This window comes from Fukomys damarensis, unplaced genomic scaffold (assembly GCF_012274545.1).
Source record: "Fukomys damarensis isolate Sample0158 unplaced genomic scaffold, DMR_v1.0_HiC HiC_scaffold_37, whole genome shotgun sequence".
In the NCBI taxonomy this organism is placed as follows: Eukaryota; Metazoa; Chordata; class Mammalia; order Rodentia; family Bathyergidae; genus Fukomys; species Fukomys damarensis.
In genome coordinates, this window is record NW_022900949.1 from 56,478,957 (window position 1) to 56,498,211 (window position 19,255).

Here is a 19,255-nt window from a genome sequence, read left to right on the forward strand (position 1 = left end):
GGGCGCGGAGAAACTGCTGCTGTCACCCGGACGCCGTGCACCTCGGAGGTGATTTCGGGGCCAGAGGGACTGCGGCTCCTACGCTCCCCAAATGTCTTTCCGGCCGCTTTCCTTCTGTCCTCCGCCAGGACGACCATGGCGTCCTGTCCGCGAGTCCCCGGACCTTTCTTAGTTCTTTACCAGTGGTTTTATACCGCGTTGGCTCCTCCGTTTACTGTCCTTGTGGCTGGCCTAACTTAGACCCCACAGTCTCTCTTTGTTTTATTTTTTCGTGTATCTAGCCGTCGTTCAGGGACAAGTGGGAAAGATAAGGGCAGAGATTGACAGTGGTCCGGGACGGGAGTTAATCCAAGAAGAGTGGTTCCAGTGAGATTAGAACCCGATAAACAGAGCATAGGAAGACGGTGTTGAATTTGGGCAGGGAATGCTAAAGGCCAAGCCAGACATTTTCATCTCGATCTTTTGACCTGCCTGTCCTGTTCATCTGGAAATCTGGCTGCTCCGAGGAGAAGAAATGTTAGGCCAGGGCGAGAAATAGGGAAAAGAGGTTCTCTCCTCTTGCCTAATTGCCCTCTCCTGATTTTATTTTGGAAATAAATGTGCCTTTTAGGGGAATAGAATGGGAACTTGTTACTGGTAGAAAGGAAAGAGAAAAAATATTGCCTGCCCTAGGAGTAGTTAACTTGAGTTTCTATACACCCCCACTCGGCTATACTGCGGTGTCCTTGGACAGTGATTACAACTGTGAGGCTGTGATTCCTCCTGGTAACTGCAGGAAGTTACTGTATGCCTCTTTCTTGGTAGTTTTGCTGCATTTTAAATACAAAAAAAGATTTAAAATTTAATCAAGTAATTTTGGTATATAGTTCATGCACTTTCTGTGGTACTGAGAATGTAACTAATGCCTGAAGGGTTTGTACAATTTTCTTTTTAATCTAAAATGCATGGGTAGGAATGTGTAGCATTTGTTTTCCTTTTTCAAGTATTCTACTGCCCATTTTAGCTAATAGAAACCAGCATTGTTTGATTAGTTGAGCTGTATAATCCCAACACAAATATTTTGCCTCAAAGGAAATATTAGTGTGAGTCAGTATAGTTTAAGGTGTCTTAGGGTGTATGTAATGGGTTAATTTTAAAGTTCAGGTTGTATATTAAATACTGCTGTATTTCAGTGGCATATAGAACTAAACTTTCTTCGAAGCAGTTTATCTTATTCCATAGTGTCAAACTAGTCTTTAAAGAATGAGTCCATTTTATGATGTATGTACAGCCGAATTTAAGTTTTTTTTCCTATAAACTATCTTTTTCAGATAGAAATTGTATTGTTTATATCAGTATGGTTGTTTCCTGGAGAAAGCTGTAGTTTGCTGAGGGAAAGAGTCTGTCAAAGCCTCCTGTAGGACCCAAAAATTGAGTAAGAAACTATCTCAGTAATACATATTTCCTATATTTACAATATTTGCTGCCTATTAAAAGTTTTACCAAGTTACTATGAATTCATGTATTAGAAATAACTATTATGAGGGCTAATGGTTTTAAAGCATGTATCTAGTTCTAGTTCTTTATAAACATAACCATGGCATCGGATTTTGAGAAAATTTGAACTGTGATTTACACTAAGATCTGCTTCATTTAGGAAGCTTTTCTATTTTTGAAGTTCTCTTGGCATTTTGAGTCTGCTTTTACTTGAGATAGTTAAGTGTGCTTGTGTCTTGTTCTCTGATTAACTCTTTCCTCAGATTCTTATTTTCATCCTTAGTGATAACCATTCGTTAAAAATTCACAGTTATTTTCTTATTTTAAACTTGGTGATGAAGTTACTCTAAGTGGATGGATAAAGTGTAGGATGTTTGTTTTTAGTGTGTGAGATACGTGTATCAACCTTGTAGACTATGTATGACATTTGTAAACTGTATGTATTTTTAATTTAAACACAGTTCCCAGTAGTAGTATTATTGCTAATTTCATAGCTAATTTCCATAGTATAGAATATAAATTTTGTAGTGTTTACTACAATTCAGTCATATTGGCATGTTATTTTTCTTAATTTGATTAGGAAGTAAAATATGACTTTTTAAAATAAGAGATTTTTATGTAGCCATTTTCCTTATAAAACCGTTCTATCTGATTAAAAGTAAGTAATTCCAAGTGTAGGCAGTATAATTGAGGATTCCTGATGGTATAAAACTAAAATGAAAAGAATCATAAAATTCTTTGCTCACATACACAGATTTTTATACAGTATATCAAATCAGTTTGTCAAGCTATACACATTTCATTGTATTACATACAATTTTAGTATGTAAAAATTTCTGTAAGAGTAGTTGTTTATGATAGTATTAGGGTATTGATAGCAAAGTCAAAAGCTTAAAAGTGGCTACTTAACATTTTTTTTACTTCTTGTAGTTTTAAAGCATGTCTTATGGGCACCAATGTGTGTTTTACAGTTTAAAGAGGAACTCACATTTTATTTCCAGGAGAGGGAGCTACTTGTCGAATTTTGGGACAGTTTTTGACAAACTAGAGTCTCATCTTCTGTAGTCCAAAAACTGTCATCTTCTGTTGTCCAAAAACTGACTACTTTGGGGAAAAAAAAGTCTTTAGAACTTCATCAAATTATTTAAGAAACGTTCTGTACACTAAACATGCTTCCAGGATAAGCACTTAAAAATTTATTGATAAGGTAGGTACGAAAGAAAGACCTGAAAAATACTTAGAATCTGTTTAGCCTATTGGTTTCTTCTGATTTGGAGAAAAAAATTAAATAAAAAATTGAATTCTCTATTGGGTCTTGGAAAGAGATATGATTGTAAGGTATGTGCATGCATACCTGTCTATATAGATTTAAAATACAAATTCCCCAATATGAAGCAGCTTGGGAGTACATCTTTTTTATTGTTGGATGATTTTACAAGTTTACAGCCGCTAATATAGCTCTTAGGAATGTTGTTCTACCACAGAATTACTTTCTGAGAAAATTTTATAGACAGTATGCAAACAAGATAGTGAGTAGTACCATTATCTTCTACTGTGGTATCTTCTTTTCCTCTGCACATTTTATTTCACCAAGAGATATATTTTAATACTTAGTATGTCATAATATGGAAAAGGAAAGTTGGAGAAGGGGAGCTTTATTGATTTTTGTGTTATGTAATAACAATCTTGGAATATTCACAAGTTGAGTTGTTACGGCAGTTGGCAAGACAACATGTTATTTTACTGGTAAATTTTTTGTTAGTATTTGTTCCTTCCCGGTCTTGAATTTACAGAGAGAGGGAGGGAGGCAGGCAGGCAGACAGACACAACTAGATTTCTTGAAGCCCAGAGAGTATCTCTTACTTTGAACTGGAAGTACTAAAGGTAGTTTTGTTTATAGAAATTGAAGAATGATTTTAGTTATTTGGGGAGAGGGTGGAATTTGTTTTAATATTATATTTGTAGAACTCTATATGCCTTAGATTTCCTGAATCATGGTTTTAATATGGCTTAAAATCATGGTTTTAATATGGCTTAATATTATAGTATGTAACTGTCATTGTTTAAGCTCTGGCTTTTAAGCTTTCATTTTATTTCTTGCAAATGGCAAAATAACATGCAAAGCATTTATATAATATACCTGATATGTAAGCATTAAATGAATATTAGTGAATAGATAAAAATAGTAACTTTTATCATTAGTGTATTGACTAACTGCTTTGTAACTACTTGGAATATGGATCATTTTAAAAACAGTGATTCTATCAGCCATCCTCTATACTGATTTTCTACATTAAGAGTTGCATTTTTATTGAGGATTTTGAGTGAATGATGTGTTTGTTTTAAATAATTTATATAGAGAATATATTTCTAAAGTTCACTGCTGAAAATACAGTTTTTGAAGTAAACAAAGGAAAGATTATTGCTGTTTAGTTGTATCATTTGAGCAAGTTGATAAGCTTTCTTTTTGAGACTCACTTCTCTCCTTTTAAAGTGAGGCTGTTGTGTTAGATTCTCTCCTATTTTTGACCTAGCATTCTGGGGCCTTCATATTCTTGATTTGACAAATGTTTAGTTTTTGTTTTGTTTTGTTTTTAACCTGTTTTCTGAGTTTGGCTTTAACAGATGGGTTTAATTAGGTTCTTCTAAAAAGGGATTGGGAATTTGGGTACTAGGGTCTCTGCTAGGATGTGAGTTGGAATATTAAAAAATTGAGGTGTAGTGGCAGTTAGCAAGATTTTACTGATGTGTTTTCTGTTAGTATTTATACATGCCTATTCTTGAATTTATAGAGGACCTGTGTGTGCACCTGTGTGATACGGAGGTGGAGAGACATTAACCTTAACCTTAGGTTCTTCTAAAAAGGGATTGGGAATTTGGGTACTAGGGTCTCTGCTAGGATGTGAGTTGGAATATTAAAAAATTGAGGTGTAGTGGCAGTTAGCAAGATTTTACTGATGTGTTTTCTGTTAGTATTTATACATGCCTATTCTTGAATTTATAGAGGACCTGTGTGTGCACCTGTGTGATACGGAGGTGGAGAGACATTAACCTTAACCTTTCAGGCCTTGTCTTGCTTCTCCACAATTAGATACATGTGAAATCAGATTAAAACAAAACAAAAGCCAAAGATTTCTTTTAAGGGGAAAACATACAGAGAGGTATGTGTGGCCAGGAATTTTATGGGGTAATAGTTTCTGGATGAAAGGATGTTCTCTACTTTGTCTCAAAAGAGTTTTTTAAAAAAACAACTATTTAGGAAGCCACCCCCACTGGCTGTGGATTTAATTTAATTTCTACATGTAAGCTTCAAAACACATTAGTGGTTTTGAGCAGGCATTTTTTATTTAACAAGTTCATAAGCTTTGGTATTTTTTCTGTTTTTTCATTGGATTTCATTGACACTTAACATTTGGATATCCTTCATGAAAAGACAAAGCTAGGTGTGATGGTGCTCAGCATGTTTGGGTGGCTGAGGCAGGAAGATTGAAAGTTTGAGTCCAGTCTGCGAATATTTAGTTAAGACCCTATCTCAAAGTTTAAAAAAATTTAAAAGTGCTTTATATGTAGCTCAATATGAAGGCTTAAAGGTTCACTCCCTAGTACTACAAAACAAAAATAATAACAAAACTAAGTAAATACAACAGTTCTGTGTATCTACTCCAAAAAAGGCAGGTGACTTATTTTAGAAAGATCCTAGAAATAGACGATCATCCTTAAGCATCACTTCAGGACCAGTGGAGCATAATCATTTGGCTTCTTGGTGTAGTTTCTGGTTTTATCCATACCTTGATCATTGTTAGTACTATCCTTTCTAATTTTTGAACTGTTCTTTATGTCTTCAGTGTGGGTTTGTACATATTGTTCATATATACTGCTAAAGAATAAACTTGCTTTTTTGTGAGATTCTACTTTCTGGACTTGGGTGGCCAGTTTCCCTGAGGATCATCAGACAGGTTTTTATTGTTTTTTTCTGGTTTATGGGTTCTGGCCCATTTCCTGTGCAATTATAATTGCTGCTAACTCTTACAGGATGCTGACTTTCTCTTGCTCCCCTTTCCACTCATTACCTAGCTATTAACCTAATAATGGCCTTAGAGTGTAAAACCTGCATTTTTTTTTATACATATGATTAACCATAGTAAATGGTTGTAAAATGTTTTTAGACTGAAAATTACTAGTGTAAGGTAAGGATGGTTATTTATCCTACTTGTAGACCTTGCAAATGATTAAATTATATACTAAAGTCTTATATTTAAAATTTAAAGATTCTTGGCAGGAAGTTTATCAGTGGAAATACTCGGAAGCTCTTTGGATTTAGAGTCCAAACAGAATTGTTTGTTCATTTGGCAAGTAGTCGTCTTACAGAGCATTTGGATTGAAAGGATGGAAAGCGCATTTAGCTTTATGTGAGGGATTGGAGATGTGTGTATGTGTCTTTATGTGTGTGTATATATAATTTTAATATATGCAATAATATGTTATATGTAATTACAATCAATTCAGCCTAAAAAGCCCTGAAATAAAAGTGTATGCACACTATCAAATGACTCATGTAGGGTGAGACTGGGTGTATCTTGGTAAGAGTGGGTACTAGGGATAGTTTCAGGGAGGAATTGAGACCTGAAGGATGAATGGAATTTTGCCAACATGGGGGTAATGGGTGGCAGGAGTGATGCAGACAGTTTATTAGTCAGTTTTTCTATTGCTGAGACACAATAACCAATACTTGACATTTAAAGGAGAGGTTGTTTTTGGCTCACAGTTTTACTGGGTTCAGTCCATGGTCGACTGGCTCCAAGACTAAAAACTGTATTGTGGAAAGATCTGAGTGGGTTGGGGAATGGTAAGCTGTTCATATCATGGCAACCATAAATCAGAGAGAGAGTTGGAACCTGAGGGGGAAGTGCACCATCCAAAGACATTTCCCCAGCGACCTGATCTTTTGACCAGGCCCCAGTAGTAATGGCACATTCAGCTGTGAATTGATCGTTAGATAAGTATAATGTTGCCATGATCCAGACACCTTCCAAAAGCTTCCCCTCTGAACACAAGACCTTTGAGGGACATTTTAGATTTAAACTGTAACAGGTAGTATTAAAAAGCAAAACAAAACATAATATGTGATTCACATTCTGTATTTCCACAAATTTGTTGGATGGCATTGAGCAAATCACTTAATGCTTTAGATCCTGGATTTTTTAAATCAGTAAAATAGGAATGTTAATACTTGTCTAACAAAATTGCTTTAAAAATCAAAGCAAAGTAGGATGATTCAAGTAATACATATAGAATACCTTTATTGTAAAGCTTCTTACAAGGTAGTCTTTATAGGTCAGTATACTAAGTTTTTATATGGGTGTAGCAGTTGATAAATTTATTACTATGTTGACATCTGTTTCAGAAGTGTATAATACAAGTTTATTGGGTATAGTAATTTAAATATCGGTTAGGGATTTGTCCTACATAAAGTAAAATGAATAGAATTAATGTTTTAGGAAAAGGGTTTGGATAAACATTCAAAAATATAAACAGTTTATTTTTCTCTGTCATATTTGTAAATTACAAATTACATTTGTAAATGATATACTGAAAAATAGATTATATTTGGTTTATGGGCATTCTTAGAATCTTAAAGGTTAGTATCTGAAGTAAGTATGCTGCTTCAGGATCTTCATATTTTTCTCTTCTAGTGCTCTTTTGGGGTTTTAGCTGTGAAGAGACCTCACAAGAATTGTGTGGTATTGTGCAATAGTGCCAAGAACTGATCTGTTCACCCTTGGGATATACTAAGGAAGACAGACCAGGGTGTAGTTTGCACAGCTTTTGCCTTCTGCAACATTAAGTGTGGAGGGGAAACAAATAACATGATAATTTTGTATGCTATATTTTTCTACTATAAAGAGAACATCTCTCGTGATAAGAGAATTAGATTGTGGATAGATTAGTAGTTTAAAATGAGTGATGAAAAAAGAACACCATTTTAGCTGATCTGTAAATGATAAGAAAAAGCCAGTGGTGCAGATTTCTGCTGGCTAGAGTTTTGGGACAAGAGATACCCAAAAATTACGGCCTCAAAATAAGATCAAACACAGAAATAAGGAAATAGAATACAAGATAGAGGAAGGCGGGGATTAAATTCTGTGTAGCCTTGTACCATGCTTAATGGGCTTAGATTTTATTTTCAGAGCAGTGGGAAAATTAGAAATGGTTAGCAGGGTCTAATTTTTGGAGAATGGGTTTATAAGAGGAGAGAGAAAAATCGAAGGAAGTTTTTACACTTGTTTGTGGGAAGGATCTTGATTTGGATTAAGGAGTTCCAGTAGAGATTATAAAAAACAGTCAGACCAAATTATTTCAGGAAAAAAAGCTTCTAAGACTTGCTATTGGGTTTAAGGTATAAGAGAAAGGGATAAATAAAGGATTATGTTGGGTTTTGGGTCTGAGCAACTGTTACATAACTGTTACTTAACATGATGAGAAAGCTTACAGGAGAAATGGGTTGAGTAAACCAAGAATTTTGCTTTGGCTATTTGAAATTTAAGACAGCAAGGATACTAAACTAAAACCAGAGCTCAAATATTTAATGCAGAGGAACATTGCTCCTAAGCAAACAGGCTGCTCTTCTAAGGGACTTGTGTTAATTCAGTTTGTGTTTTGAGGAACCATTGAAGTTAGTACTGTACTACTTGTCAATCTAAGAAGTCAGTCTTGACTGAGAAAAATAAGATAGCATTCTTAGGTTATTGAGTCCAAAAGATGCTTATAAAGTCTCTTATTTTCTTTTAAATTTTGTTCTTATTGGGAAAAATGTTTTGAGTGTGGTGTTTGTAATTATATTGTATATTCAAGTTAGAAATGTAGATCATAGTTGCTGGTTTTGACAATAAGAAAGGGACAGTTGAACTAATACATTTTTGCATATTTACAACTTGTAGCCAAGTGAGATTTTTTGGGGGCTAGCATTTTATAAGCTATTTATTCTAAAATACGATTTATGTCTGCTGACTTTTTGTTCTTTATGTATTTTAACATTGGATTTCAATTTTAAGAGACAGTTATTGCAGATGATATTCAGTGGGTAACACAACCTTGCTATTTTCATGGCATTGCTTAATATTATTGGAATTTGAGGTGGGTGGAAATGGCATTCAGAAAATAAAAGTGAAACATATCCTACGACTTAAAAATCTTGAGATTGTTAAGCTTCTACAGTGTTTGCCATGGGTTTTGGCCACTACTTGGCAGTATAAGTTAAGAAGCTAAGGTTGTAGACAAATTCTAGCAAAAATTAGGTAACTATTAAATCAACCCAGTAATTTTACTATATTTCTTCTCTAGACAGTTCACAAAATGGTGAACACATTAGTCTGTCACCAGCTCAGCCCAGTTGACTAAACTGTATGAACAGCTGTTATAACATACATTACCACAATGGGATTTCGTTTCAATTCGGGCCTTTACAAGTAATTGTAAACTTTAAATTGAACCTTTAAACATTTTTTTATGCTTTAGGTAACATTTACTTTCTAAGAGACTTCTGAAGTTTAAATTTCATATTGATTTTGTGTGGAAATGACAGTTATATAGAAAATTTGAAAACCAAATTTTAGATTGTATATTTTGATTAACAGACTTTTTTAAAGGTTTGTATATGCTAGGGATTCCTTCACTTTTAATAAAATCATTGTTGAGTGATAACATATCTCTTGTTCTGTATTCATTTTATTTATTTTTTAGGTGAACTGAAAAGTTATCTTCCTTTCAACGGAATGTTATGAGGTAATCAATGATTATAAAATATATGTTTAGGTATGAAAGGAATTTTGAGTTTTAAAATTTAGTTTACCAACCCTAGTTTTTATCACAGAAGAAAAAAAGAACAGTAGAGCACAAGTACTCTTAAAGTTAACCTTATTTATTTTCAGCTTTAATTGCGTTTATTGGTACATTTTAGGGATACAGTACAGTTAACCTTATTTTAATCTGTCGATTTCATGTCATTCATTGTTTGAAAATAACTAATCCAAAAGATATATACCAAACTCAGGACCTTGCGCTTGCAAGGTAGTATCACCTCTGAGCTAAATCCCCATCCCTCACGTTTTTATTCATACATCCATGTCTGCTTTTTTCATGGCTTCTATGACATGTTAGAATAAAATGACCTTATTAATTAGGATGACAACTGTTGATCAAGGGTCATATTGTGATATTTTATAAACGTGTATTTGATTCCAGTACATAAGGTGTCCTGAACTGTAAAATTTTGTCATATATTTGTTTTCATAACATGAAGTGACCATTTTGAAGAATTTGTGTTTTATTCTGTAATCCCAATATGATCTCAAAACCTCTTCTCCAGGCCCCAGTACTTTATACCATTCCTTTATTCATTTCACTGCAGCTTCACTGGTCTTTTTCTTCATTACTGTAAAGACAGTTTCTCACTTTATCACATGAGTGGAATGCTCTTACTTCCCTTTTCTAATCTTATTATTTTACTCATCTTTTAGGCTCAGCCTTAGTACACTCCTTCTGGGGTAAATGATGTCACACTTCTTGCAACATGTTTGTTTGTGGAGTATTTCTCTGTAGCATATCATTGTAAAATCTAAAAAATTCTTACTGGATTGAATGAGACTGTCTTTTTTTTTTTTTTTTTTTTTTTTTTTGGTACCAGGGATTGAACCCAGGTCCTTTTGCTTGTGAGACAGGCGGCAGAACCACTGAGCTAAATCCCCAGCCTAAGTGTGTCTTTTTAATTCATTTTGACTCTTGCAAAAAAGAATTATAGCTACCCTGGTTTTGGCTTTTACTTCATATATGACTTTAGGCAAATTAACACTGTCCTAATAAGGTTGGGTTATATTTATCATTCAGGTACTCTCCAACTCCATATTTTTTTGAATTCACATTCCCCTTTTTTAATCATTAAAATATAATGATTGGGTTTTGATTTAAGTAGTGATAGATTATTTCAGCATTTGGAATTTGTAGTTTTTTTTTACAATAAGTAAAAAACACCAAAAAGTGCTATGTTTATATGTATATATGCTACTAGGTTTTTTATTTCTTGCATTATCACTATGAATGCTCTGTATATTCTTATAACCACATCTTTTTAAATTTTGGTAACTACTTCTGTACCTCATTATAAATTAGAAATTATTAGAGAACAGTGAAGATCTTTCTTTAATTTAGTAGTTGATTATATTTGGAAAGTGTCATTCATCTTTTGGTAGGTGTTAGGAACTTAAGTGCAATTTGATGAATGTCTACATTATGGTGTTCAGTTATTTATAAAGTATATGCTATGTCATATCATTTTTTTCTTTGAGCATTAGATTACCTGATAAATATGGTGGTACAAGCACTATCCCAGGTTTAGAGGAAGAAACCAAGAAGTTATACTTTACCAAGATTATAGCAAGTGAGATGTAGATAATTGAGGTGGCCAGCAAAATCTAGCCTTGTATTTTTAAGTCCATTATTTATTTATATAATGTACTATACTATCCTTTAAATATAGAAATTTTGTTAAATATTATATTTAGTAAAGAATATAAATATCTGAATTTTCTAATCTTTAATATCAATTATGTATATTAGATATCCCCTCTGTTTAATTTTTTGTTGTTATTAAACTAGATGACTTCAGTGGTTTTGTTTACTTGCTTCTGAAACTTTAGTTTTAAGATACTGTTAGTGCATACAATATTATTATTCATACTATTTGGGTTATATTACCTCTCCCAAAAAAGAGATGCCTACATCTGATAATTAGGTTTCATAATTATATGTTTTATTTTTGGAAATTAATAATGAAGCTATTTGTAATATTTATTTAATTTTATCAGCTATGTCTTGTTTCTCTTAATTTCCTTACCTGTGTGTGTGTGTGTTTGTGGTGCTGGGTACTGAACCAAACAGTTGTATGCCTTTGTACAATCTTAGCTATCAAATTATTTTAGATTACATTAAACTGTGCTGGGCAACGTGAAACTCTCGTTTTTAAATTTTTTTGTTTTAAATAAAATAGGCCTTTATATTAAGCTACATATTCTAGTCACTATGCTTTATTCCTTTTGGGAGTGTAGTAATCAGGAAGAACTTGTTTTTCATATTGCTTGATACATTTAACAAATCCCAGCTCTGATGTCTAAAAGTTTTCTCTCTCAAACTCTGCATGACCATTTGCTTCAAGTGAAAATGATATTTTGGCTTCCTTTGAACATTTTTTTGTGTACTATTGTGTGTTCAATATAATTCTATTCTCACTAATGAAACCTGACTACTATACAGTGAAAAATTATTGTCATATGAGCAAATGAATTATTTATTAAATTTCTTCCAAAAGATTAGGTAGCAAACTATATGAAAGAATTGTAGTGCTCTTCTTAAAATGAAGCATAACAGGATTTCAGTTAAAATTGTCAGAAATCACTATATGCATATAAAGTTGTTCATTGTGACATTTGTTCATGCATTTTACCCTCTTCTGTGGGGGACTTGGGTAATGAAGTGTAGATTTGACTGTTGCTTGCCAGTTGGAAGGGCTCCAAAAACAAGGAGGCATTTGTACATGTGCAGATGTTGGCAGGATTCCCCTTTCTCCTGTTGTCAAAGACCATTTTATTTTCACAAAGATATGTTTGTATCTGTTCTACAATATGGCCTGTGAATAATATACCTATAGTGTATGGAGGAGTGTTTTGTTTTATTTTTTCATGGCACAGTTATGTAACTTCTCATATTTACTTATTCTTGGTGTTTTTACCTTTTATATCAGGGACTTTCTAAATGAACACTTCTATAAAATAGTTGAATCTTTTGTAATCATTTACTGTCAGTGTATTTTAATTTGGCAGGAAAATATAAAAAAAGTGGTTAGAAATCAGTTTCAGTGTCCTACACATTGAACATGAGCACCTTTTTGTAATGCCCCCCAAATTAAAAAAATCCTCAACCACAAGATTAAAAATGTGCTTGTCTCTAATTTCTAATAGCTATGATCTCTGCATTAAAATTCTTTCAATTTACCATAAGTAAAGATTCATAGTATCTAAATTTTCATAGAATTTTTATTTTATCCTAAAACTGCAAATAGTAAATATTTGAAAAGATACCAATGCAAAGATCAAGTAAGGTTGTTATGCATTGATAATGTTAAATTGAAGCACAAATGAAATCAGGAATTATGGATGAAGTTTTGAAAATCTTTTTTTGTTACAAAGTTTATAAAAATTTCAATATAATGATAGTATTGTGTTTTGACAGCTAAAGCTCAAGGTAAAGTTAATGTTGCCTAAGACTTAAAGAACCTCACGTCTGGTAGTTTAAATGTATGCAAATTATTTAATTTTTAATAGTGGGTGTAGGCTACAATTATACTCTATAGTGATTTGATATAAGATAATACTTAATACTGCCTTCCCAGTCCCTTTTAATGGTTTCATGAACATCTCATAATTTCTTTTTTTTCCAGTTTAAGGGAAGATTCCTGGCCTGAAGAAAAGCTCTCAAAATATACTTCTGGTCTTGTGATCTTATCCCAAAAGTCATTCAAAGTATCACCTCCTATCCTTTTTTTCTCCAGTGCTCATTTTGTAGTTACATGTTTCAGTTATAGAACTCATTAGAATAATTAGTTTTAGGGTTGGGCCACGGTGAAAATAGAAAATGGTATGGTCAGTGAAGGGAAAATAAAACTAACCTGAGGCTTGGAGTAGAGGTTGCATTGATGAATCAGTTCTTTCTCAGGTTTTGGATATAGTTCAAAATCCCAAGAATTTCCTGAATTCTATCTCTGACTACTTCTAAGTAGGTCAGGTACCTATTAAATGCTGTCATGGGCCTCTGCCACATTTTAGTAACGGACATCATACTCACAGTGCTATATTTGGTATCTGGTCTCCTAAAATTAAAAACCTGTGGTTAAACAGAAACTGTTAATTCACTCTTACTACTAGCATAGGACAATACCTTGGTTCTGATAAATATTTGCTTGTAGATCTGCAGTCTTGTATATTCAGAAGTAGAGACTAGTTGATCTCATTTACATGAATCAAGGTATAAGAAACCATAACTTTTAGATTTGATAATAAAGACAGCGTCTTGCCTTTTATCAGTTTTATTCTGAGATTTTGGTATGCAAGACTTGTTTGATCTTTTAATTTTTAAAGTATAAAGTTACAGTCATACCTTGGATGTTGAATGGTCTGAAACTCCTTGTATGAATGTGTGAATTTGGTACTGGACACATTTTGACATGAAAAATTTTGTCCCAATATTTGTTTGTTTTGTGTTAAAGATGCTGATGTTTGGATTGCCTTGTATCTTGCTACTCTTTCCAGCCACCTCTCCCCCAGTAGTTTGCTATTCATTGTTTTTTGTGTCTCTGTGCCTCTGAGAATCAATTAAAAATAATACAAAGATACCACGGTGTTTATTTGTAGGGATGTATAGTAATGGTAAGAGTTGGGGAAGAAATGAAATTTATCTCTAATGAACTATTGACTGTAACATAAAAATCCAGACTCATTCTAGTAGCAAACTCTGCTGAGAGGCTCTTGAGAGAAACCTAGGACACCTTTATCAGAATCTCTTATAATATTAAGATAATTCTTTTGTAGAGTTTTCCTTCGGATGAGGGTTGGCCATTTGCAAAATACCTTGGAGCATGTGGAAGAATGGTGGCTGTCAATTATGTTGGAGAAGAACTGTGGAGTTATTTCAATGCACCATGGGAGAAAAGAGTTGACCTTGCTTGGCAGTTAATGGAAATAGCAGAGCAACTTACAAACAATGACTTTGAATTTGCGCTCTACCTCCTGGATGTCAGCTTTGACAATTTTGCAGTTGGTCCTCGAGATGGGAAGGTAATCATTGTGGATGCTGAAAATGTTTTGGTTGCTGACAAGAGATTAATTAGACAAAGTAAGTATATAACTTTTAGATTTATTTTCTGTACACATTTTTCTGTGTTAAATGATACTTATATTTATTTGAAGCCTTGCATTTACTCCTTTGATAATAACTTTGCATCTTTCTTTGCTTTATATAACCAATATCAGCAAACAAATATGTATTTATTAAGCTTCCACTCTTAGTTTTTCAATGTTTTGTAAAATATCTTTTGGGTTCAAATGAATACAAATATACTGTGTGTGTGTGTATATACATGTCTTTCACATACTGTATGCTATATTCTGTGGATTATAAGTCTATAAAGTTTGTATTATTAGAGGTTACCAGAGAGACTTCATGTTTCAATGGGGTCTCTTACAGTGATATTCTGTGTTTTCTTCTCTGGGGATCCTACAGTGATGGTTTTGTTTTGTTTTTGACTATTTGGATGATTCCTAGCACTGAAGATCTGAATTTAGTTTGATATTCTGATTATTTCATTTCACCCAAAACTTTGCTCTCCCTTTATTTCTGAGTTCTCCACAGGATAAATAGGCAGAATATGTGAAGTGTTTTGAAAATTAAATGTCATAGGATTAAAGCCCATAATCTAGAACCAGTTTGTTTAGAGAAAGAAGGGTTGTTATTCCATATTGACTTTTACATTTTGAATCCCATCCTATTATCTCCCGTGGTAGACCAAAAGTAAGGATTGCTGCATTAACAGAAATTGCATATTTGTGGTGCCTGAGTGCATCTAATATGACAGTAATATATTGTGTTGACAGCTTGGCATGATCTTAGCATTATCCTGTTAAGTGTTTGATTTTTCTCATGGCACATTTTAATTTTTTGCTCATCCTTGAAAGGTGCTATTTCTTGAATTACTGTGAAGAGCTTCACATAGAGAATGGATACCCTACTGGAGTATCCCACTTCCCATTTACTTCTTCATACTTCTGGGAATGTTGTTTCAGCTTACACTTTGCTTTTCTTTCTAAAAAATGTACAGGTCAATGGATTTTAGTGTATTCATAGTTTTTACAGTTTGCCTAAACTTTTCAAATTTTAATTTCAGTGTTTCTAATTTATTTTGTATTTTGCATTGTACAGATATTCCTAGAATAAATTTTACAGTAACTATTTCTTGACTTTAGATGAATCCAACTATATATCTTCTATATGTTTGCATTTCATACAGAAGCATTGCTCCAGTGCTACTTAACTCTGGTCACCTCTTCTCAAATGTTTCACAATAGGACCCTGAAACTATCCATTTTGCAAAAGATCTTTATTTGTCCTTTTTTCTTTCCATTTTCTGGAAAATGAACTTTATTTCTTTATAACGAAATGGAGTTTTAGCTGTGGCAACTCCCTTTATCACTTCCCGTTATCACTTTTCTTTTTTAGACAGTAGATCTTTTCTTTTAGAACTTGTATTACTTATCTTCAGCTTCCCACTCAAGTTAATTTTGTTTCTTTCCCTTTCCCATAAATAAGTTACATACAAGAACTCTTCCTGTTTTTCTTTAAAAATATTGCTGATTTATGTATGTCTGTCAGTCTCCATTTTTTTGAAAGTTTCTTAATATATTTTTTATTGCATTAGTACATGTTTGTAGTGCATGTTTACAGTCATCTTGGGGAAATGGTTCCATGTACATTTTACAGCTTATTTCTTTTTTTAATCCCTCCCCCGCGTCCATTTCCCCTAACCCCTTTTTCATACTTGTTAATATTATTTGTCTTAGCTCATGTTGTGGCATACAGTGTTTATATTGCCTGGGCCTATTAGGTTCTTGTACCTGGCACATTTTTATTCTTATTTTCCCTTCCTCTCTTCACTCCTCACCTTTGTTCCCTTGGACCATTTCCCTATAGAGATCTGTCCCTTTATCCCTTTCTATGCATCCTTTATGATTTTCTTTGTTTGTACTTTGCCTCACTCAATATGGAATCCATTGATTTAACTTGTTAGAACCTAATTCATATAGCTGCTTTGCCATTAAGAAATACGTAAAATACCTAATCAGTAAATAGGAAAGTGACTTTTTTTTGGGGGGTGCCATACAGGTCCTTGTTACAGTGCTCTACCACTGAGCTACATTTTGGCCCTTTTAATTCTCAAGACAGGCTCTCGCAAAATTACCCAGGTTTGCCTCAGGCTCAAGACCTTCTCACCTCAACCTCCTATTTTGGCCCTTTTAATTCTCAAGACAGGCTCTCGCAAAATTACCCAGGTTTGCCTCAGGCTCAGGACCTTCTCAGATGGTGGAAATTCTAAACATGTGCTTCCTTGACTAGTTCAGAAAATGAATCTTGATTAATAACAACTTGAAATTCTTTCGCTCTTTATCTTCCTTCTACTAGGATAATCACTTCTTAAAAACACAGATCATCTCTTATCTTTCACTTGCTTAAATAATTTTAATGACTTATTGTTCTTCAGGTAAAATCCAAATTCCTTATCAAGGACAATCTCTATGCCTTGACCCCATACTGCTTGATTTAGTAGCCCTTTGTCCTTGTCCTCTTGAGTGAATCTTTCTACTTCTGGGCTTCCCCTACTGCCTTTTCCTCTGCCTAAAATGTCCCATCTCCCTTAAATATACAGTATAGCTAGATACTTATCCTTTGAGTCTTGGCTCCATCAAACACATGCATGATAGTGTTTTAAATATGGTGTTATATTTCTAACCTTAAAGTTGTAAGTTTCAAGTCTCATTCAACTTACATGTGTGACATACCCACTTAAATATCTTGTTATTTTATTTGTATTATAAAATATTGATACATATGTTATTAATACCTGTATTGTCCTCCAGCTAGAACCTTTATACCCGTACTCTTACCTATTGATTTTTGTCTCAAATGTTTCTCCATTCGAGTTTTTCTAACTTTTATTGGTTTCTCCTGTCATGTCAGTCCTTTCAGCCTTTAACCCAATTATCTTTCTAGAAAACAAATTATGGTCATGATTCTGCAAGTTATAGCTTGGTTCTCTAACCTTTTCTTTACCATATCTCCGTACCTAGTCTCACTGTCTAGCCACAATGAATTTCTCATTGTTTCCTCAACCACTGCACCAATCTCTTAAATGCATGCCTGTACCTAGAAAGCTGTTTTCCTTCATTGCTTTTCTGACTTGTTTTAAGACCTAAAATCGGCTGGATGCCTCTGTGCAGCCCTCTGTAGCTCAAGGCAGAAGTGCTAAATCTTTTAGTATTCTAGTATTGTGTCATAGTTTATGATTCTATGTATGATGATAAATCAATAGACTAAACCTGTAAGTGGTAAGAAATTTGTCTGATTCATCCTGTTACTGATGGGACTCCCAGTGAATAAGTTATGTGAATTACTATATGTAATGTTTAAATTTTTAACGTACTTTAATGCATAGTAGTATAGAACAAATACTTTGTTAGTTATAAAATGTTCTATTTTTGGAAGCAGTGAGAACTCTTATTTGAAAATTATTTTTCTTCTTTCTGTTTTTCCCTCTTTTACAGATAAACCTGAAAATTGGGATGTATGGTATGAAAGTAAATTTGATGACTGTGATAAGGAAGCTTGCTTATCATTTTCAAAAGAAATTCTTTGTGCTCGTGTCACTGTGGACCACAATTATTATGCTGTTTGTCAAAACCTCTTATCCAGACGTGCCACCTGGCGTGGCACATCTGGAGGACTTCTTCATGATCCACCAAGTGAAATTGCCAAAGATGGCCGACTCGAGGCCTTACTGGATGAATGTGCCAACCCAAAGAAACGCTATGGCAGATTCCAGGCAGCAAAGGAGCTGCGGGAATATCTGGCACAATTAAGTAATAATGTCAGGTAGTCTAAGGTGAACGTTTTTTTCTTTTCTCCATTTAAATAGCACTGGCAAAACTAAAACACCAGAAACTATCTGGAAAAATGGAATATGGAAGTGTTATATCCAGAGGATGCTAAACTTGCACTGATATATCTTACATTAACATCCATCAAAATAAGACATTGCTACAAAATTCACATTATGCTTCTGCAAATAAATACTTTGGAGACTTGAGTTATCAGTAACTGCTTTACCCTTCCCCTATGCCTGAGTGGATTGGTGAATATTGTTAAGCTATTGGAAATGAATCTGATAGTTACATTGGCTTGTGTATCAAAGGGTAGTTGGTAACTTAGTTTGCATTACTATCATGATTTTGTGAATCTCTTGCATTTTCTTTGAATGTCAACTTAGATTGGCCTGTTTTATAGGCCACTTATTTCTTCTGATATATAAGGTTCCCCCCCCCATTTTACATTTTTAAAAAAATTAAATATTACACATTCAGGTTATAGGAGGTGTTCATTTAAGTTTTAGCTAGTTTTCATTCAGTGCTATGCGGTACATTTTACTGTTAGGGCAGGATTCCCAACTTTATTGTGTTTTTTTCAGAAAGCTGAATATTTTATTGTGTACATACTTTCCCCCTGCCTTCTGTGGTTTCACCATTGCATGACATCATTTCGGGTTGTTTAAAGAGTTGCATCCTTCTATGCCATTAGTTATAAATGTACATTGAACATGAAGTTCAACATACGTTACAAAATGTCACTTCATCCTTTACTGAAGGCTTTAAAAAGAGGGCAGTAGTAATCTACTTTGGTTCAGAAAAAAATATAACCTAGTATTTTTAAAATGCTAACTAATCCAAGATAGTAATGCATATGCCAAAGAAATATTAGACCTAGTCCAATGTTTAGAATTTAAAATAGAGTTGGTCTTCTTCTTATCCTTATTACCCTACTCCCAATATTTTAGTTCTGTCATTATTATATTTAAATCTTGGTTATTCTTTAAAACAAGCTACTGCTTTCAAGAATATGTGACTTAACA

At 33.6% G+C, this 19,255-nt stretch overlaps 1 protein-coding gene across 3 annotated transcripts in view; it reads left to right on the forward strand.

The window, feature by feature from the left end:
- Dipk2a (divergent protein kinase domain 2A) overlaps positions 1–18,939 on the forward strand; it is a 20,759-nt gene extending 1,820 nt beyond the window's left edge. Inside the window, exons 1-3 of one of the 3 annotated variants that reach the window (XM_033759736.1) lie at positions 3,337–3,360; positions 14,112–14,415; positions 17,895–18,939. In XM_033759736.1, coding sequence (XP_033615627.1) covers positions 14,169–14,415; positions 17,895–18,226 — 579 coding nt within the window. In that variant the 5' untranslated portion in view covers positions 3,337–3,360; positions 14,112–14,168 and the 3' untranslated portion in view covers positions 18,227–18,939. Of the gene's footprint in view, positions 1–3,336; positions 3,361–9,225; positions 9,259–14,111; positions 14,416–17,894 lie in introns of those variants that run through there. The other 2 variants (XM_033759735.1, XM_033759737.1) reach the window with 2 other exon arrangements.
- The last annotated feature ends 316 nt before the right edge of the window (positions 18,940–19,255 follow it).